The 15,675-nt window shown below is 41.0% G+C and overlaps 1 protein-coding gene across 1 annotated transcript in view; it reads left to right on the top strand.

Moving 5' to 3' along the window:
- LOC128733621 (eukaryotic translation initiation factor 5B) overlaps window positions 1-15,675 on the top strand; it is a 178,797-nt gene that overhangs the window by 146,776 nt on the left and 16,346 nt on the right. Inside the window, exon 8 of the mRNA XM_053827343.1 lies at window positions 8,343-8,504. Within this exon, the coding sequence (XP_053683318.1) occupies window positions 8,343-8,504 (162 nt within the window). The remainder of the gene's footprint in view (window positions 1-8,342; window positions 8,505-15,675) is intronic.

Below are 15,675 nucleotides of genomic sequence, written 5' to 3'. Positions count from 1 at the left end.
TGCCAGTATGGTTCGCATACTGGCCCGAGCGCTCAGTTGGCATGAACGGCCAACTACCAAATCGCTGTGCATTGAAATTGCGGAGGTCGTTGAATGGAAGTTTTGCAACCGAGTCACGCTCGCTCTACATAAATATGCAAAGAACGATGAAAAAGTCCGGCTGTAGAAAAATATCACCAAGTCAACTAGCTCGGTAAACGCTAGCCATATGTGTGAGTGTGGCCGTTGTGGGACTAAACTGGTGAAACTTTTTCATTCATAATTGACATTCATTCATTCATTCGACGTTTCCTGTCGTGCATGCAAGCCTAGAGATTCGCAGCATTTTGTGTCTACACGACTAGAAGAAAGGTTTTGTGTACTCATTTTACCGGACCCAAACTAAGGAGTGGATATTTTGAAACAAAGGAAAACGGAAGAGGAAACGAATTCCATTGGCAGCTTTTGCCACTCACTGGAATCAGACATTTTTGTTACTGACACGTTTCTACTATTCTAATGTACTGAAAGCCCCGAGCATATTGATTGTCCAACTTACTATCAGAATCTTAACTATTAGTGTTAAGTTTGCGCTCTGACCTAAAAATAAGATTCAGATTCATGACTTTTATAGAAATTTGTAATCAAAGAGAACTGTAAAATCGCATCTGATTGATATTTATACAATATTTTATATATAAAGATACTTATCACTTGGATTACCTACGATTGACCGAATCACGAATAGCCGAAACAAAAATGGCCGAAATAAAAAATGGCATAATATTTCTGATGGATGATGTTAATTCTGCCGCAATGACATTCTCCAATATCCTGAACTACGCTATCGATCGACATGTCCCAAAAAGAACCACGCCCGCTCTGAAGCAGATACCCTTGGTAAACGCTATGTTACGACGTCTGAAATCCGAGAGAAAGACCGCTCTCAATAAATTTTCAAAACATCGAACGTTGCCACTCCGTAACCACTACTTGTCGATCAACACGCGTTACAAACGATTGAGTCGCTCCTGTTTCCGGAACTACCTGAGCAACATCGAACGTAGACTGAAAAGGAGTCCCAAATCCTTTTGGAAGCACGTCAACGAACAGCGGAAGGACAACGGGCTTCCTTCGGTTATGTTCCTGGGTAGTGAAACTGCCAGTAACACAGAACAGATTTCCCAACTATTCGCGCGGAAATTCTCCAGCGTATTTACTGACGAAAGATTGACAAGAGAAGAAATTTCCGCAGCCATCCAGTGCGTCCCCGTACTTAGCAATTGTTTAGCTCACCTTTCCATCGACGACGAGATGGTCATATCAGCCGCCGCGACACTAAAATCCTCTCGTTCTTCTGGACCGGATGGTATTCCGTCTGTTCTGCTGAAACAGTGTATCAACGCCTTGGCTGCTCCGATGCGCCACATATGAAACTCGGCATACATGTTTCCTGTTCATAAAAAGGGGAATAGGAGAAATGTGAATAACTATCGCGGCATCTCTGCAATAAACTCAATATCAAAACTGTTCGAGCTTGTTGTGTACGCACCTGTATTTGCATTCTTTAAGCAATATGTCGTAAACGATCAACACGGCTTTATGCCCCAGCGGTCCACGACAACCAATCTTCTAACTCTTACGTCCGACGTGATAAAAAGTTTTGACGACCGGTCGCAGACGGACGTTATTTACACGGACCTTCCCGCTGCCCTTCGACAAATTGAACCATCGAATCGCCATCGCCACACTGGACAAACTCGAAATCGGAGGCTCGTTGCTACGATAGTTTAATTCCTACCTCTCCGATCGCCACCTAGAAGTTAGCATCGACGGGTTCACCTCCAGACCTTTCACTACAAACTCTGGAATTCCACAAGGTAGCCATCTCGGACCTCTGGTTTTCCTCATCTACTTCAACGACGTCAACTTCCTGCTTAAATGCCCGCGACTCTCTTTTGCCGATGATCTGAAGCTGTATGCTAAAGTCGATAGTCCGTCCGACGCCGCATTCCTGCAAGAGCAGCTACTGATTTTTGCAAAATGGTGCACAGACAACCGCATGCTGCTAAATTCCGACAAATGTGAAATAATTACATTCTCAAGGAAATTGAACCCTCTTGTTTTCGACTACATTCTATCAGACGTGCCTCTACGCCGCGAAAATTGTGTCAAGGACTTGGGAATACTGCTTGACTCTAAGCTCGACTTCAAACAGCACATCGCATGTATTGTCGATAAGGCCTGCAGGAATCTGGGATTTATCATGCGGATCGCCAAGAACTTCAACGACATCTACTGCCTCAAAGCCCTCTACTGTGCTCTTGTCCGGTCCAACCTTGAGTACTGCGCTCCTGTGTGGAGTCCGTACTACCAAAATGGAGTTGACCGAATCGAGTCAGTGCAGCGCTGATTCATACGTTTTGCACTTCGAAGACTGCCCTGGAACGACCCCTTTCAGCTGCCCTACTATGAACAACGCTGCAGACTCATCGATCTTGAGCCGTTGAACACTCGTCGCGACGTCATCAGAGCAATGGCTGTCGCCGACATGCTGACCTCGAGAGTAGATTGCCCGTGTCTACTCGCAAACCTCAACATATACGCCCAAAGTCGTGTTCTACGCAACGGTCCATTTCTGCATGTACCGCATCGGCGAACCAACTATAGCACATTTAGCACAATTATCGGTCTGCAACGCCATTTCAATCGATTTACACATAGCTTCGACTTAAACGTCAGCCGCGAGGTACTGAAAACTCGTTTCCTGGCACTAGCACGTAGATTCTAGTTTAAGTGTATCAGTAGGGCCAGTAGGCCTGTTGATATTTTTATACAAATAAACAAATAATGGCCCAATCACGAACGACCGAATTACAAATGGCCGAATCCAAAATGGCCGAATCACAAAAGGTTGAAACACGAATGGCCGAACGTCATATTCGGCCGAAAATAATGACGGATTCCAGTCTGCACAAATGTTGGGTATATGCTGTCCTTACTCGCTGCCGCTCGTTCGAACTTAACTAAGGGATAATCCCTACTAGTCAGTAAGCCTAGGAAAATGTATGCACCTAAATAGTAGTGGTTTCTGCGAGGGGGGGGGGGCCGAAAGGCCGGGTTTCGTGATTCGGCTATTCGTGATTCAGTCTTTCCTGATTCGGCCATTTGGATTTCGGCCATTTTTCGTTTTGGCCATTCGGTACCAGTCCTATCACTTATTATGGCACTTATAATGGTGAATTACTACGAAATTGTAGCTCCAGTTGATATTTTTATGAAATTTGTTAAAAATGTGAACAAACTTGCGTCACACGAAATATTTTACTCATAACACGCTTCGTTACATTCTGGTTAAAAACATGACACAATGGTGGTTTTTGTAACCGATCGTAACACAAACTAGGTCCAATAAAACATAATTTGATTTATAATAACCCAAATCAAAGATTGCTGAAGAGAACGATTTTCGTCGTTCGGAATTCTTACAGTGTCCGGCCTACTGTAAACTACTAACGTCATGCTTAAGCGGTCCACAACAACCAATCTTCTAATCCAATCTTCAACCAATCTTGAACCATTAAATTGCAATCGCTAAATTTGCAGGAAATAAATTTACGTTTTTGCAGGAGCAGCTGTCAATTTTTGCGAAATGGTGCCTAGATAACCGCATGCTGCGTGCCTATGCCCCGAAAATTGTGTAAAGGACTTGGGAATACTGCATGTCTCTAAGCTCGATTTCAAACAGGACTTCGCAATCATTGTCGACAAGGCCTGCAGAACCTGGGATTTATCATGCGAATGGCCAAGAACTTCTAAGTCATCGATTGTCTCAAAGCTCTCTACTGTTCACTAGTCCGCTCCAATTTTGAGTACTGCGCTCCAGTGTGGGGTTCTTACTACCAAAATGGATTTGAGCGAATGGAGCCAGTGCAGCGCAGAATCATCCGTTTCACTCTTCGGAGATTGCCTTGGAACGGCCCCTTACAGCTGCTTTGCTATGAACAACGCTACAGACTCAATGATTTGGATTTCTTGAATACTCCTCACCTAGAGAGTGCTGACCTAGAGAGTGGATTACCCATGTATTCTCGCTAACCTAACACCTAACTAACATACACGCTCAAAGTCTTACTCTACGCAATGGTCCTTTTTTGCCCGTATCGCTTCGGCGAACCAACTACAGCAGCTTTAGTACGATCACCACTCTGCGGCGCCACTTCAATCGCTTTAAATCCTGCTTCGACTTCAACTTTAGCCACGAGGTTTTCATATGATTGCTGATACTAGCTCGTACCAGGCTTATGCCTTACTCTGTAAAATTTTCAATTCTCGCGTGACTTTTGGTCCGAACTGCAAATCGGAGATTCTCATCATGTCTCCTCTCTTATGCTTCTCACGGCTGCAGAAAAATTTCAATAATATTTTTATTAACGTTTAGCTAGTTTATAACGCCAGCAACCATTTCATGCGAGCATACGTTCAAGTGTATTTGCATCGTCGTGCAGTTAGGACCTATTCAAAAATCAGGCCAGAATCCCCGCGTTTTTACTGGCAAAACTCAGAAGACAAATCGATTTACTCTCTCTCTCTCTCTCTCTCTCTCTCTCTCTCTCTCTCTCTCTCTCTCTCTCTCTCTCTCTCTCGGATGTTACCATCTCCGACAAGCGACAAGTTTCTTTGTTTTTGCTGTACTTGGCTGCCATGGGGCGGAGCATGAATGAGCATCAGTTTGATTTCATCTGTCTTTTTCTGCCGGAGCACTACTGAATGCATGCTCTCAAGGTCATGGACCAAACCGTTTCAGATATTCTCCTTAGTCTCGTGTCTTAAGTGTGCGAAGAAAAGATTAACTCTGCTTTTAGTTGTGCTCCTTCTACGCAAGATGAGTAATCGTAAGAGAAAACAGTGTTCACGTGTCATTCTGAGGGAGAGCAAACGGTTGAACAGAAAACGAAAGATGTTGGTCGTTGTGAGATGCAGATTGCTCTGCCTCTCTATGCTTTACATGAGCAAAATCGAGGCTTGTATATTCTAGGTGAAGTATGTCAGTAGGGTCATAAAACCTTGATATTTTTGTACAAACAAACGTTGTCTAGATGAACAGTGAAGGTCTCCCTAAACAGTGCTTCATGCAATTTATTAGCATTAGGGTGCGTTTAGATTGGCAACATGTGGCATGCAACCTTTTCCTAACTATTGCCCGATGTTTCAATGCAACTATAGCTACGTATCACAAGGATTTAGGTGGCGACAGAAGCAACGTTAAGCAACAACTAGCAACATGTCGAATTTCGCATGTTGCATTGCACATGTTGCCAAGAATTTGCTCAGTCTAAACGCACCTTTATTACCGCGATAGTTGCAGCATTGCAGTTGATCACACTTTTTGTAAAATTCATTCCCTATTCTTCCCAGATTTTAAGATGAAGAGCGAGAAAGGGAGTGAGAGAGAAAGAGACCGCGAAAAAGATAGAGAAAGAGAGAAAATGCAGAGGAGAGAGAGAGAAAATACAGAGCAGAGGAGAGAGAGACATATTTATCGTTTAACTACATATAGATCAGATTTTGGGGCACTACATTCTCCATCGGGCATTCCTAGGTTTATTGCCGTTCCTCCTCCTTCTGAAACTTCGTTCATCGAAAAACTACTTCCACCAGTTAATCGCTCGCGTTCGTTCTTGATCAGACATGATCGTAGTCAATTGGTTCCGTGCTCAGGGGCCATCCAGATACCACGTGGACATACAATACCAATTTTCAACCAGCTATATTTGCACTCCACATTTGACGCAAGCGCAAAATATACCACATATGCGCTCTCGTAATGCTCAGTACACATATCCCTCAGAAGATAACACTTTCCTTGAGTTTAAAAACAAACGATCAATGGTTTATGTTAATATGCATAATAAAATCTATATTTCTCTTTCTAATATCTATTTTTTTGTATGGAAAAAACTTGTCCACGGTGACATATCCCATACCACCTTCCCCCCTTCCGTAGACAAGCGTGGACATTTTCATACCCCCCACCCCCCTCTAACCTATCCACGTGGTATATGGATGGTTCCTCATCGGAATTTAGTTCAAGTTGGTATTAATCCGGCGGCTTTTCTAATGGGTTATTCTACCCCAATAGCCTACGAGAATAAATGCACCCAAGTTCTCAGAAAAAGCCAGTCAGTTTTCGAAATTTAGCGCGTAGTTCTCGGCAGATTGTGTGTTTGCTAACTATCTAATCGTATTGTGATGTGTACAGGAAAGGACCTACAACAGTCTGCATATAATAACAAAAATTCATTCAAACATACTTGACAAAAACTAGTTAAAAATGCTTTTGCTTGATGACGAGGAAATAAATCCTTGAAACGTTGACCTAGACAGCAGATGAACTAGTTTGATAGAAACCCGATGACAAAAGCGCCATCATTAAAACCGAAATTAGTAACTTTGGTAAAAAAAATCACTAACTACGTAAGGTTCAGTCGAGGATGACGGCTTTTACGTGTATCGTATGAATGATTCATTCTACGCGAAGTAACCAAGAAAAACTTCAAACGTGTAAACGCTGTGGAACTCTCTAGGGTTCTACGTCCGAGTCTTCTCAGTTTTGGGAAATCATATTCAAGCATAGTGTGTCATAGTTCGTTTCGATTGACTGAATCATACGCTGCTTGCTTCAAGTGAGGCTTGTGTAAATGTGACATCAGAATCTTGCAGATATTTTTTCATCAACCCATTGTTTTAGAACGATCCAATGAACTGCACATTACAGTTTATGACAGTACTGATGCGTTACAACTGTAGCTAGCATCTTAGTGCTGACAATGTTCTTCCAGTCCATTGGATGTGGCTCCCACCATCGTGCGCAGTACTTCTCGCGATGCGGCACTGATATTATCGTAGTAAGGAATGTCCAATTGTACGTTAAGAAACTCTCTAATTTAAATATCAAAATTAAAATATTCTGAAATAGTGTATATGTAAGGGCAATTTATAAAACGAATAAATATTTAAAATATTTCGTAAATAGATTCCACACAACTTTTACTATTTTTTTTGCGACTAGCTTCCTTCATTTTGTTTTTACTCTTTGTAATCTCTTTAGAGCTCTAAATCGCCTACACTCTCTTGGTAACAGACTAAATCCGCCAATTTTAGAATAATTCGATCAGTTCCTTCCAATTGTTATCCAGTTGCCATCAAAATTAGCTCCACCTGAGGAAGCGTCAATTTATTCTGCAGGAGACAATCTCACACCAGCAGCATCACAAAACCTATGAAGCACGTCGTGTGGCGATTTCCTCCGCCGTTTGACGTCAGCTTGTTTTTCACCCTTTTACTTCTCTCCATATTGCTTCCCCGCCGCTCTCCACGGATCCGATCAAAGCCGGCAAGAATGGCAGCTCTTCGGAGCACTTTAATTTGTTTTCCCGCAAATGAACAGAAGAAAAAAAACGATGCCTAGCTGCTGACCGTTGGACTCTGTGCAAATTTATACCGACACCAACGTCAATGGTGCTTTTCTCGCTATCATTAATTCCTGACCTCCTAACGCCACCCGTTTTCGAATTTGACTAAAAGTGGGAAAATAGAATTCAGAAAGCTGCTGGCAGTGGCAAGCCAAAATCTGGCAGGATAGTTGACGGCGCTGCACATAGAAAAGGTAGTTTTGCTTTCTAGACTATTTTGGCATCAAATCAACATTCATTGTTAATAATGAACTCAAATGACGATGTTTTCCGAGAGTATGTCAGTTTTCAAATCGAAAACAAACCTCGCTTGAATTTACGAGACGTACATTATTAGATAATTTTTCTACATTTCTTCACATGTTATTGATAATTGAAATCAAGTTTCTATTCCAAAAAAGTTAGATTTTGTCGCTATAAAGACATCCTCATGCTATGCCACAGCTTTTTGAGGAATGTTGCCTTATTCTCTGTGGTACGTTCAGATCGCGGCTGACGACAACACCAAGACTAATGAACGTTCTAGTTTTGGCGTTGGTTTCGAGCGGTTAGGAAATGGACATCCGTACTAGAAAAAAAAATGTTGATAAATAAGTGCCATACATCGCAACGACGGAGGAAGGAAAAACACATTATTTTGCAACGATCACAGTTCGGTCCACAATGACGGAAATGTGTTTCAAAACTCACGTGAAATTTTTCACACATATACCTATATTGTTGTTTGGGATACTTGAAACCGGAAGTGACGTATGAGTAGTTGATGTTTATTTTTATAAATTTGCTGAAGGGGCACTTATTGTCGCCTGTTGTGTTAATTATAACAGAAAGGTGTCAGTGTTTGGATTGTTTTAATAATTGCATCCCATCTGTTTTGTGTATTTTCAGTTTGTTGAATTGGGCGTGGTGACATCGATCGAAGCCAATCACAAACAAATCGAGACTGCCAGGAAAGGCCAGGAAGTGTGCATTAAAATTGACCCGATCCCAGGCGAAACGCCCAAGATGTTCGGAAGACATTTTGATGAAAATGATATGCTAGTTAGTAAGGTAAGTGTTGAATGGTTGTTTTAATAGATTGTATGAACCGGTTGCCGAATAGTGTTTAATTTTAGATACAAGTTATTTAAACCATTTATTATTTTTCTAACTCTGTTTTAAAATACCTATGAGAGTGTGGTTCTTTTAATTAAATTTTCAACCACCATGCTCGATGCAATTCCCCACTTCAGTTCTATGTACGTCATTACCCGAATCGCACTGCTTCCGATATCGTGCAGCAGAGGTTGCAGTTCAACCATTGACGTCATCGAGTGGAGGGAAGAGTTCACACGTATAACCCAGTTTTGAATGCAATGCCGGATTGTGATTCCCAACTATAGTTGCAGCGTTAGATTGAAAATCGGGTCATCGATCCCAGAGTTCGTTTCCATTCATAAATATTTTATAGTACCGTTGCATTGCAGCAGTTCCGTTGCTGCGCATGTACTTTGGATCTAGGTAGTAGTGCTGATTTGTGATGTTTGTAGTTGCACAAATTGATTTTCACAAAGTTGAAAGTTTGTGTATTTGAAATTTTTGAACTAGCAAAAAAGTGTTCAAGCTGAAGGAAATGCATATTCTCCGCCGTATAAATTGAAGCTACTGTGCTAACGAGTGACAACTAAACTTTTGGAATTTTTTTCTCAAGCTGTCAAAAAAAGATAAAGATACATGAAGAAGATCTGATTTACCGAAATTAAAGATACATTATCCATAGTTGAAAAAAAGTGTACATTTGAAACCGGTCCGTAATCGGTTGTTCGGTGAAGCTTCCGCTTGATGACCGAACAGGAGCGTTGTACGGCCGTCATGTCAACTTTGCGAATGCATATCTTAATTCTACCAATCAACTGTTTGCAATTCGTGGCACTCCAGTTATTTTTGTACACCTAGGAATTCAAAATCCTGAAGAAATCTTCGATTGGGCGTACTGAGACAGCTTTGTCTGGTCGTGGTTTTTGGGTAAAAATGGGATCGAATGGGTATTCAGGAACGATTGTTTTTTTTTTGGCGTAATGCGATGATGCTCTCTACGGCCAAAACACGTATTGTCTATCTGCATGATGTTTTTGTAGAAACGGGATCAAAATTTTCTTCAAACATTCGTCTGGTACATCTTAATTGATATCCAAACCAGAGGGCTTGTTTTTGAAGAAACGAGAAAGAGAACGATGTCCTTCTGCGTCCATAATTTTGACTGGTCTTCAACTACCTTGCTTACGAATAGTTAATGGGCATCTAAGGAAATGGTAGACAGTCGTACCCGCAACATATTCGCTTTGTAAATATTGTACCGTATAGTTTTTGCCGAGCTTTCTGTGGCAGTTCATAGAAGTGTACAACGCGCTCCCGAAATGCTTCTTGTTTCGACGTCAAAGAGGATACATAATACATAACCTCATTTCTCTCTGAGCTCGTTTGTTGTTGAGTATAGGGACTTCAAAAAAATTCCAAAATTTTAGTTGTCACCCGTTACTACCTACAGCAATAATTGTTAGTTGTATAATCAACATTTTCAATAGGAGAATTTAACGGAAGAAAAATTGTTTTACTCATATAATAATTACACAATATATCTCAAATTAAAACGTATTAGTTTTTACAGTTTTGAACAAAAATGTTTTTTGACAGCGCTTGAAAGAGCTGGTGATAATCGACTGCATTCCTAGCTCCATCAATACTAAAAGATATCTTGAAACAATTTGTTTTCCGACCCATTCTGTATCTGAACATTCAAATATCAAATAAATGTGTTCTACAGAATTTGTATGAGTATTTGTATGTAATTGTTTATGAACGTAGAAAAATTGTCCTTTTGATCTATTGGTTTCATGATTTCCAAACATTTTGGTCACTTTAAAATATATGCTTCAAACCCCCGTTCGAACTGTTTTTTTAATTCGCTACTTTAAATGGAATATGAATCACTGGGTATACCCCATCAGACATACGAACGATACGCATACAGACGTTAGGTATAATGAACGTTAGGCATAAACACATTAGGTATAATGGACGTTAGGCATTATGCTTAATATATTTATGCCCAACGGGTCCAATCGGTTTATTTTAAAAAATTGCATATAGGATGAATAGGATTACCAACGAATGGCCGAAATAGGGTGGGGCTGCCAACCTGCAGTGGTCGGTGCTTCCGACGCCCTGAATCATCTATGAAAAGTCATAAAATACTTTTACGGAATCGTTATGTCCAAATGATTTTCTGCCAAATGGCCCTTTCTGTTTTTGCCAATGGTTTTAAGGCAAACGACGTTATGCCAAACAGTGTTATGACATATGAGATTGTGCTAAATGGGTGGACCGGTTCTCATTGTATTGTGACGAAGCGTTGATTGGCCCAAGTGGAAAAAGGAACAAAAGGAAAGCGAAGTTTTGTAGATTATGTCTAATATCCATTATTCGCAACGTCGGTATGCCCAATCCCGCGCTTCCTGAAACAGTTATCGCTCTAGCGGAAAAGGGCGTAAAGCTGTTGCCATTTTCACATTTTGACATTTTGGCACCAACATCACAACATTTCGACCATGCGTTCGAGAGTTATCATCTCACAAAAAACAAGAGTTTAATAAAATTGCACAAAATATACTTGGCCATTTTTGCTATAGATTAAAATGGACATCTACAGGGTGCGTGACGAATTGTTGCAGTAATTTTCCAATAGCAATTTCTCATGTTTGCGAAACAATATTCAGAATGCTCTGGCAGCACTGAATACCTTATACTGTTGGGTGTCAGATATAAACAAACAGTATTGAGTAAACTGAAAGATGTCGAAACAAGAAAATAATCGGTCAGCCGTCGTCGTTTTATTGCGCGCCGGAACAAGTGTAAAGGAGATAGTTCGGTCGGTAAAAGTGTCGGAAAAAACAGTGTTCTATTTAGAAAAGGCTTGAGAAAGTGATAAGCTATCCTACACTCTTAAATGATTCTACCTGTAAATAGGTCGGATTTACTTAAAGATAGGTTGAAACTACTTAAAATGCCCTTAAAGTGTACAAACTCAGATGTTGAGAAGTTTTTCAACCAAAAAATTGGCAGTAGGAACTTAAAAGTGCGTTATTTGTCATAGAGAATAATTCAATTATCGGTAGCAAGTAGCCAAAATTGGTTAAAATTTTTACTCAAAGTTTGAGTTTGTACACTTTAAGGGCGTTTTGAGTAGTTTCAACGTAGCTTTAACTAAATCCGACCTATTAACAAGTAGAATCATTTAAGAGTGTACGCATCTACCTGGAAGACATACAAGTACCGTTCCAGTACCGCTGAACGGAACAATGTCAAACAAGTGGAAAAAATGATTGAAAAGAATCCAGCGAGGTCATTGTGGCCCATGGCTCGGGAAATAGGGTATTCAGATTTCTTAATCCAGCGAGTAATGGCCAAAAACCTTGGTTGTAAGTCGTATGCGCTACGCAGAGGTCAATTTAAGAATGCTGTGATCAAATCACGACGATTGGAGAATGCTAAAAAATTTCTGAGGCGGTTGAAGGAAGCATCCTCATCATAATGATTCTGTCATCTTTTTCTCTGGTGAATAAAATTTTAATCAGGATCTAAAGGTGAATCGAAAGAATGGCAGGTGGCTTGCACCAGATGGTAGTCCAGTTCCTATCGTCATGTCAACAAAGTTTCCGACCCAGGCGTAGTATCCAGCGAGGGGGATGTAGAGCCTCCGTATTTCTTTGAACAAGGACAAAAAAGAAACAGCCGACGTATTCGAAGGATCTGAAGGATGTTGTTGTCCCGTGGATGAAGGGGATCGCTGCTGGCCGTCATTTCATCTTCTAATAGAACGGAGCACCCGCTCATGATACCAACGAAACACATAAATGGCTTGTTGAGAATGTTGCGAAGTTTTGGTAGAAGGAAATTTGGCCTAGAGGAGTCCCGATGTCACTCCTTTGGATTGTTTTGTGTTGGGTGCCGTCGAGCGAGATACCAATAGGACACTTAACACCACGCTTAGGTCACTCAATGCTAAGATCATCGAAATACTGAAGTCTACGGGTCGAATCTGTTTCATATCTGGCGCTTCTCCAGATAATTGTTTTCACATTAAACTTAAGACATGTGTTTTTTATTAGTGTATTTTCTTTAAAAAAAAGTTATTAGCTTGATCGCATTACTCTTACGATGTTCCCCGGTTTGAGTTAAAGATTAGTCTTTTTTATCCCGAATTTTTGGCATATCTGCACACGATCAATTTTTATCCTCCCATGAAACATTTCAGCTGCGTTTGTTGCATCCCGCGTTAAAATAAAACTGGAAAAGCTCATTGAAATAGCTTTTCTTTTTAATGTACTATTAATAGATAAATTTCGTTTGAAATAAACTTATTATTTAATTATAAATTTTATTTCCGACTGTTTCTGACCGTGCGATAGGAATCGCACAACGTCACTCTGACCCGAGTCCGCTTCGGTTATAACGATATTAATTCAAGCCAACAAGGACCTGAATTACGTCATTACTCCTTCCAACCGTCCGGTGGTGGTGCCTGTCGGCACAGTATATAGACTACTACGCTACAGCAATACTTGACGTCAAACAAGGATGGCATCACCTCGTCGGGTCTTTCTGCTTTCCATTCGAGTTTCTCTTCCTGTGGACGATGGCGTCACCTTTTTCCTATATAAATTAATTATCCATTTGGATTCGCTCATATTGTTTTTATTGTTCTACCATGCAAGTGGACATGACATTCCGAAGGGAAACGGGAAAAGGTGGCACTTAAGTTTAATTTAATCATGATGAGCTTTCCAGATATGACAACACTGGTGTGGCTTGACGTCAACGTGAAGTGAGTGTCCTAATTGTTAGGAAAATTAAGTTTAGATTGGGTAGCTGAAAGCACTCCTTTTTAACACGTATGGCATAGGCAGTTTGGCTCGTACCAATCAAGGTTGAAGATTATTTCAGCAGTGAGTGGGATGTATTTTTTAACGTAATATTTTATCTTGACTTTTAACATTTTCCTGCAAAAAAAATTAATTATCATACTGTTAAACCATTTAAGGATGTAAAATAAAAGAGTTTTTGAACGTTTTACTACGAATAAAGTTTTAGCAAAGCTTAGGTGGACCGCGCAAAGTCCAAGACAAGTAAAACAGAAAAAAAGCTTAGGTGTTTGAAGTTTGATTTAGAATTGTAATGTCACCAAAACCACTCCGTCCCAGTAACAAAATTCAATCAAGATTGAAATAGATTTTCCTTGCGTGCACGGATAAAAAAGATGCACAGCAATATTTATAATTTACATCAAAAGACACTTTCAAACCTTCCTCCACAATGAAGAGGCAACTCTAGTGCAACCTGTTTTATTGCGAAGCATTAGCAGTAGTAGCGTTTGAAACGTGGGATTGCGATTATTTTCATTTATACATATTAGAAATCAGTCAACGACATAAAAAGAAACCAACAGGTAGTATAACTTTTACTAGCTCCGATGCCGATTCAGCTCTAGCGGAATAGGTCGCCGAACAAACGAGGCGTTGTCAAACCGGCATGGCAACAACGTCTTGCCACTATGTTCGTGCTGGAAGATTACCCAACTGTTGGGCGATGAATGGAGCTAGTTATGCAGATACAAACGGCAACCGTGAATGAATGAACGTAAAAAAATACTACTGCCCACCAGCACTACCAATTGCGGGTTGTACAAATCGTAAGCGTTGGCGATTATTTACGGATTGAACCGACACAATCTCTCTGGCGATTCGATTTTGGTTAGGGTATGTCCTCCCAACGCTAAAAAATCGACCGAAACTGTTAGAATATACATTGAGCTATGGGATATTTCCAAGTTGAAACACCAGCACAATTTTATTTTTTACGGTGGCGGGCCCACTTAAAAATCAGTCAATAGCAGATACAGCTCAACCCTACTGCAGCCAATAGCAAATGCGCGCGCGATCATTGGCTTTATTAGTATGCCAGTTCTGGGTAACGCTTGTCTCGAACAGAAACCGCACCGTAGGTCGACAGTGCTTAAACCAGCCTTTGAAGGAGGTAACGATTGGGCAGCGAGTGAAACCGGGCACATCCGGGACTTGGAGCGACAGGCCATCTGCCCATTGTCGCTCAGAACGTATGTAGATGGGTCTTTCCGCTTAGACGTTTCATACGCTAAGTTTCACGTAGAAAAATGACCGGATATCGATTATACCGGTTTTACTATAAAAATAGCTAATTCAAAGAAAACAGATAAAAAATAATAACCATTTTTGCTTCAAAACATTAAGAAGTTTTCTTTAGTGTGCTTTACCTTCATCTACTCAACCCTTATAGTATGTACTTTGTCGTGTAAATTTGAAAAACTTGAGGTTAAAATTATATAACTTACACGATTTGTATTTCATTCTCAGCAAACTGTGCTACAAATCCAGTTTTTTTAACATTACTGCTCATAGACGACCTTGTTCATCTGATGTGCATACAGACGATTGGCATGCGGGCGCTAGGCATAATGGACGTTAGATATAAATACATTGGCAAATGTGAATGTCGAAATAAGAATAGTTATTACTTATCCTAGTGCGATATCCGTTAGGATTTCACCTGCGTTATAAGGTTACACCAACATACTTGGCCCATAGCAGTTTGTCTTCAGTTTCTTGATGGTCAATGGTCGACGGGGTTGCTCTTGCCGTGTCAAGAATTCCTCTCTATTGTACTCGGTAGTGAGCTACGCGTCGCCAATTTGTTGCGCACCTGCAAGTCAGCTTCAACCCGGTTGAGCCATCTAGCACGTTGGGCCCCTCTATTCCTGGTGCCGGTGGGGTTCTTAAAGAGAACAGACAGTCGTCCGGCATCCTTGCGACGTGACCGGCCCACCGTAGTCTCCCAACTTTCGCCAGGTGTGCGATGGAAATCTCTCCGAGTAGTGCCTGCAAGTCGTGGTTCATACGCCTACGCCACTATTCACTATCCGTTTATACTCCGCCAAAAATAGTCCGCAACATCTTTCGTTCAAATACGGCAAGTGCACGTATGTCTTCCGTAAGCAAAGTTACAGTCTCAAGTCCTTGGAGGACTACCGGTCTGATTAGCGTGTGGTACATCGTCAGCTTTGTGCGGTGACGTATGTTCCTTGATCGAAGCGTCTTACGGAGAGAAAATTAGGCTTAATTTCCAGTTTGAATGCGTCATTGAATCTCCT

The sequence above is a fragment of the Sabethes cyaneus genome, chromosome 2 (assembly GCF_943734655.1).
Source record: "Sabethes cyaneus chromosome 2, idSabCyanKW18_F2, whole genome shotgun sequence".
Classification (NCBI taxonomy): domain Eukaryota; kingdom Metazoa; phylum Arthropoda; class Insecta; order Diptera; family Culicidae; genus Sabethes; species Sabethes cyaneus.
This window is presented reverse-complemented; position numbering and strand designations above follow the sequence as displayed.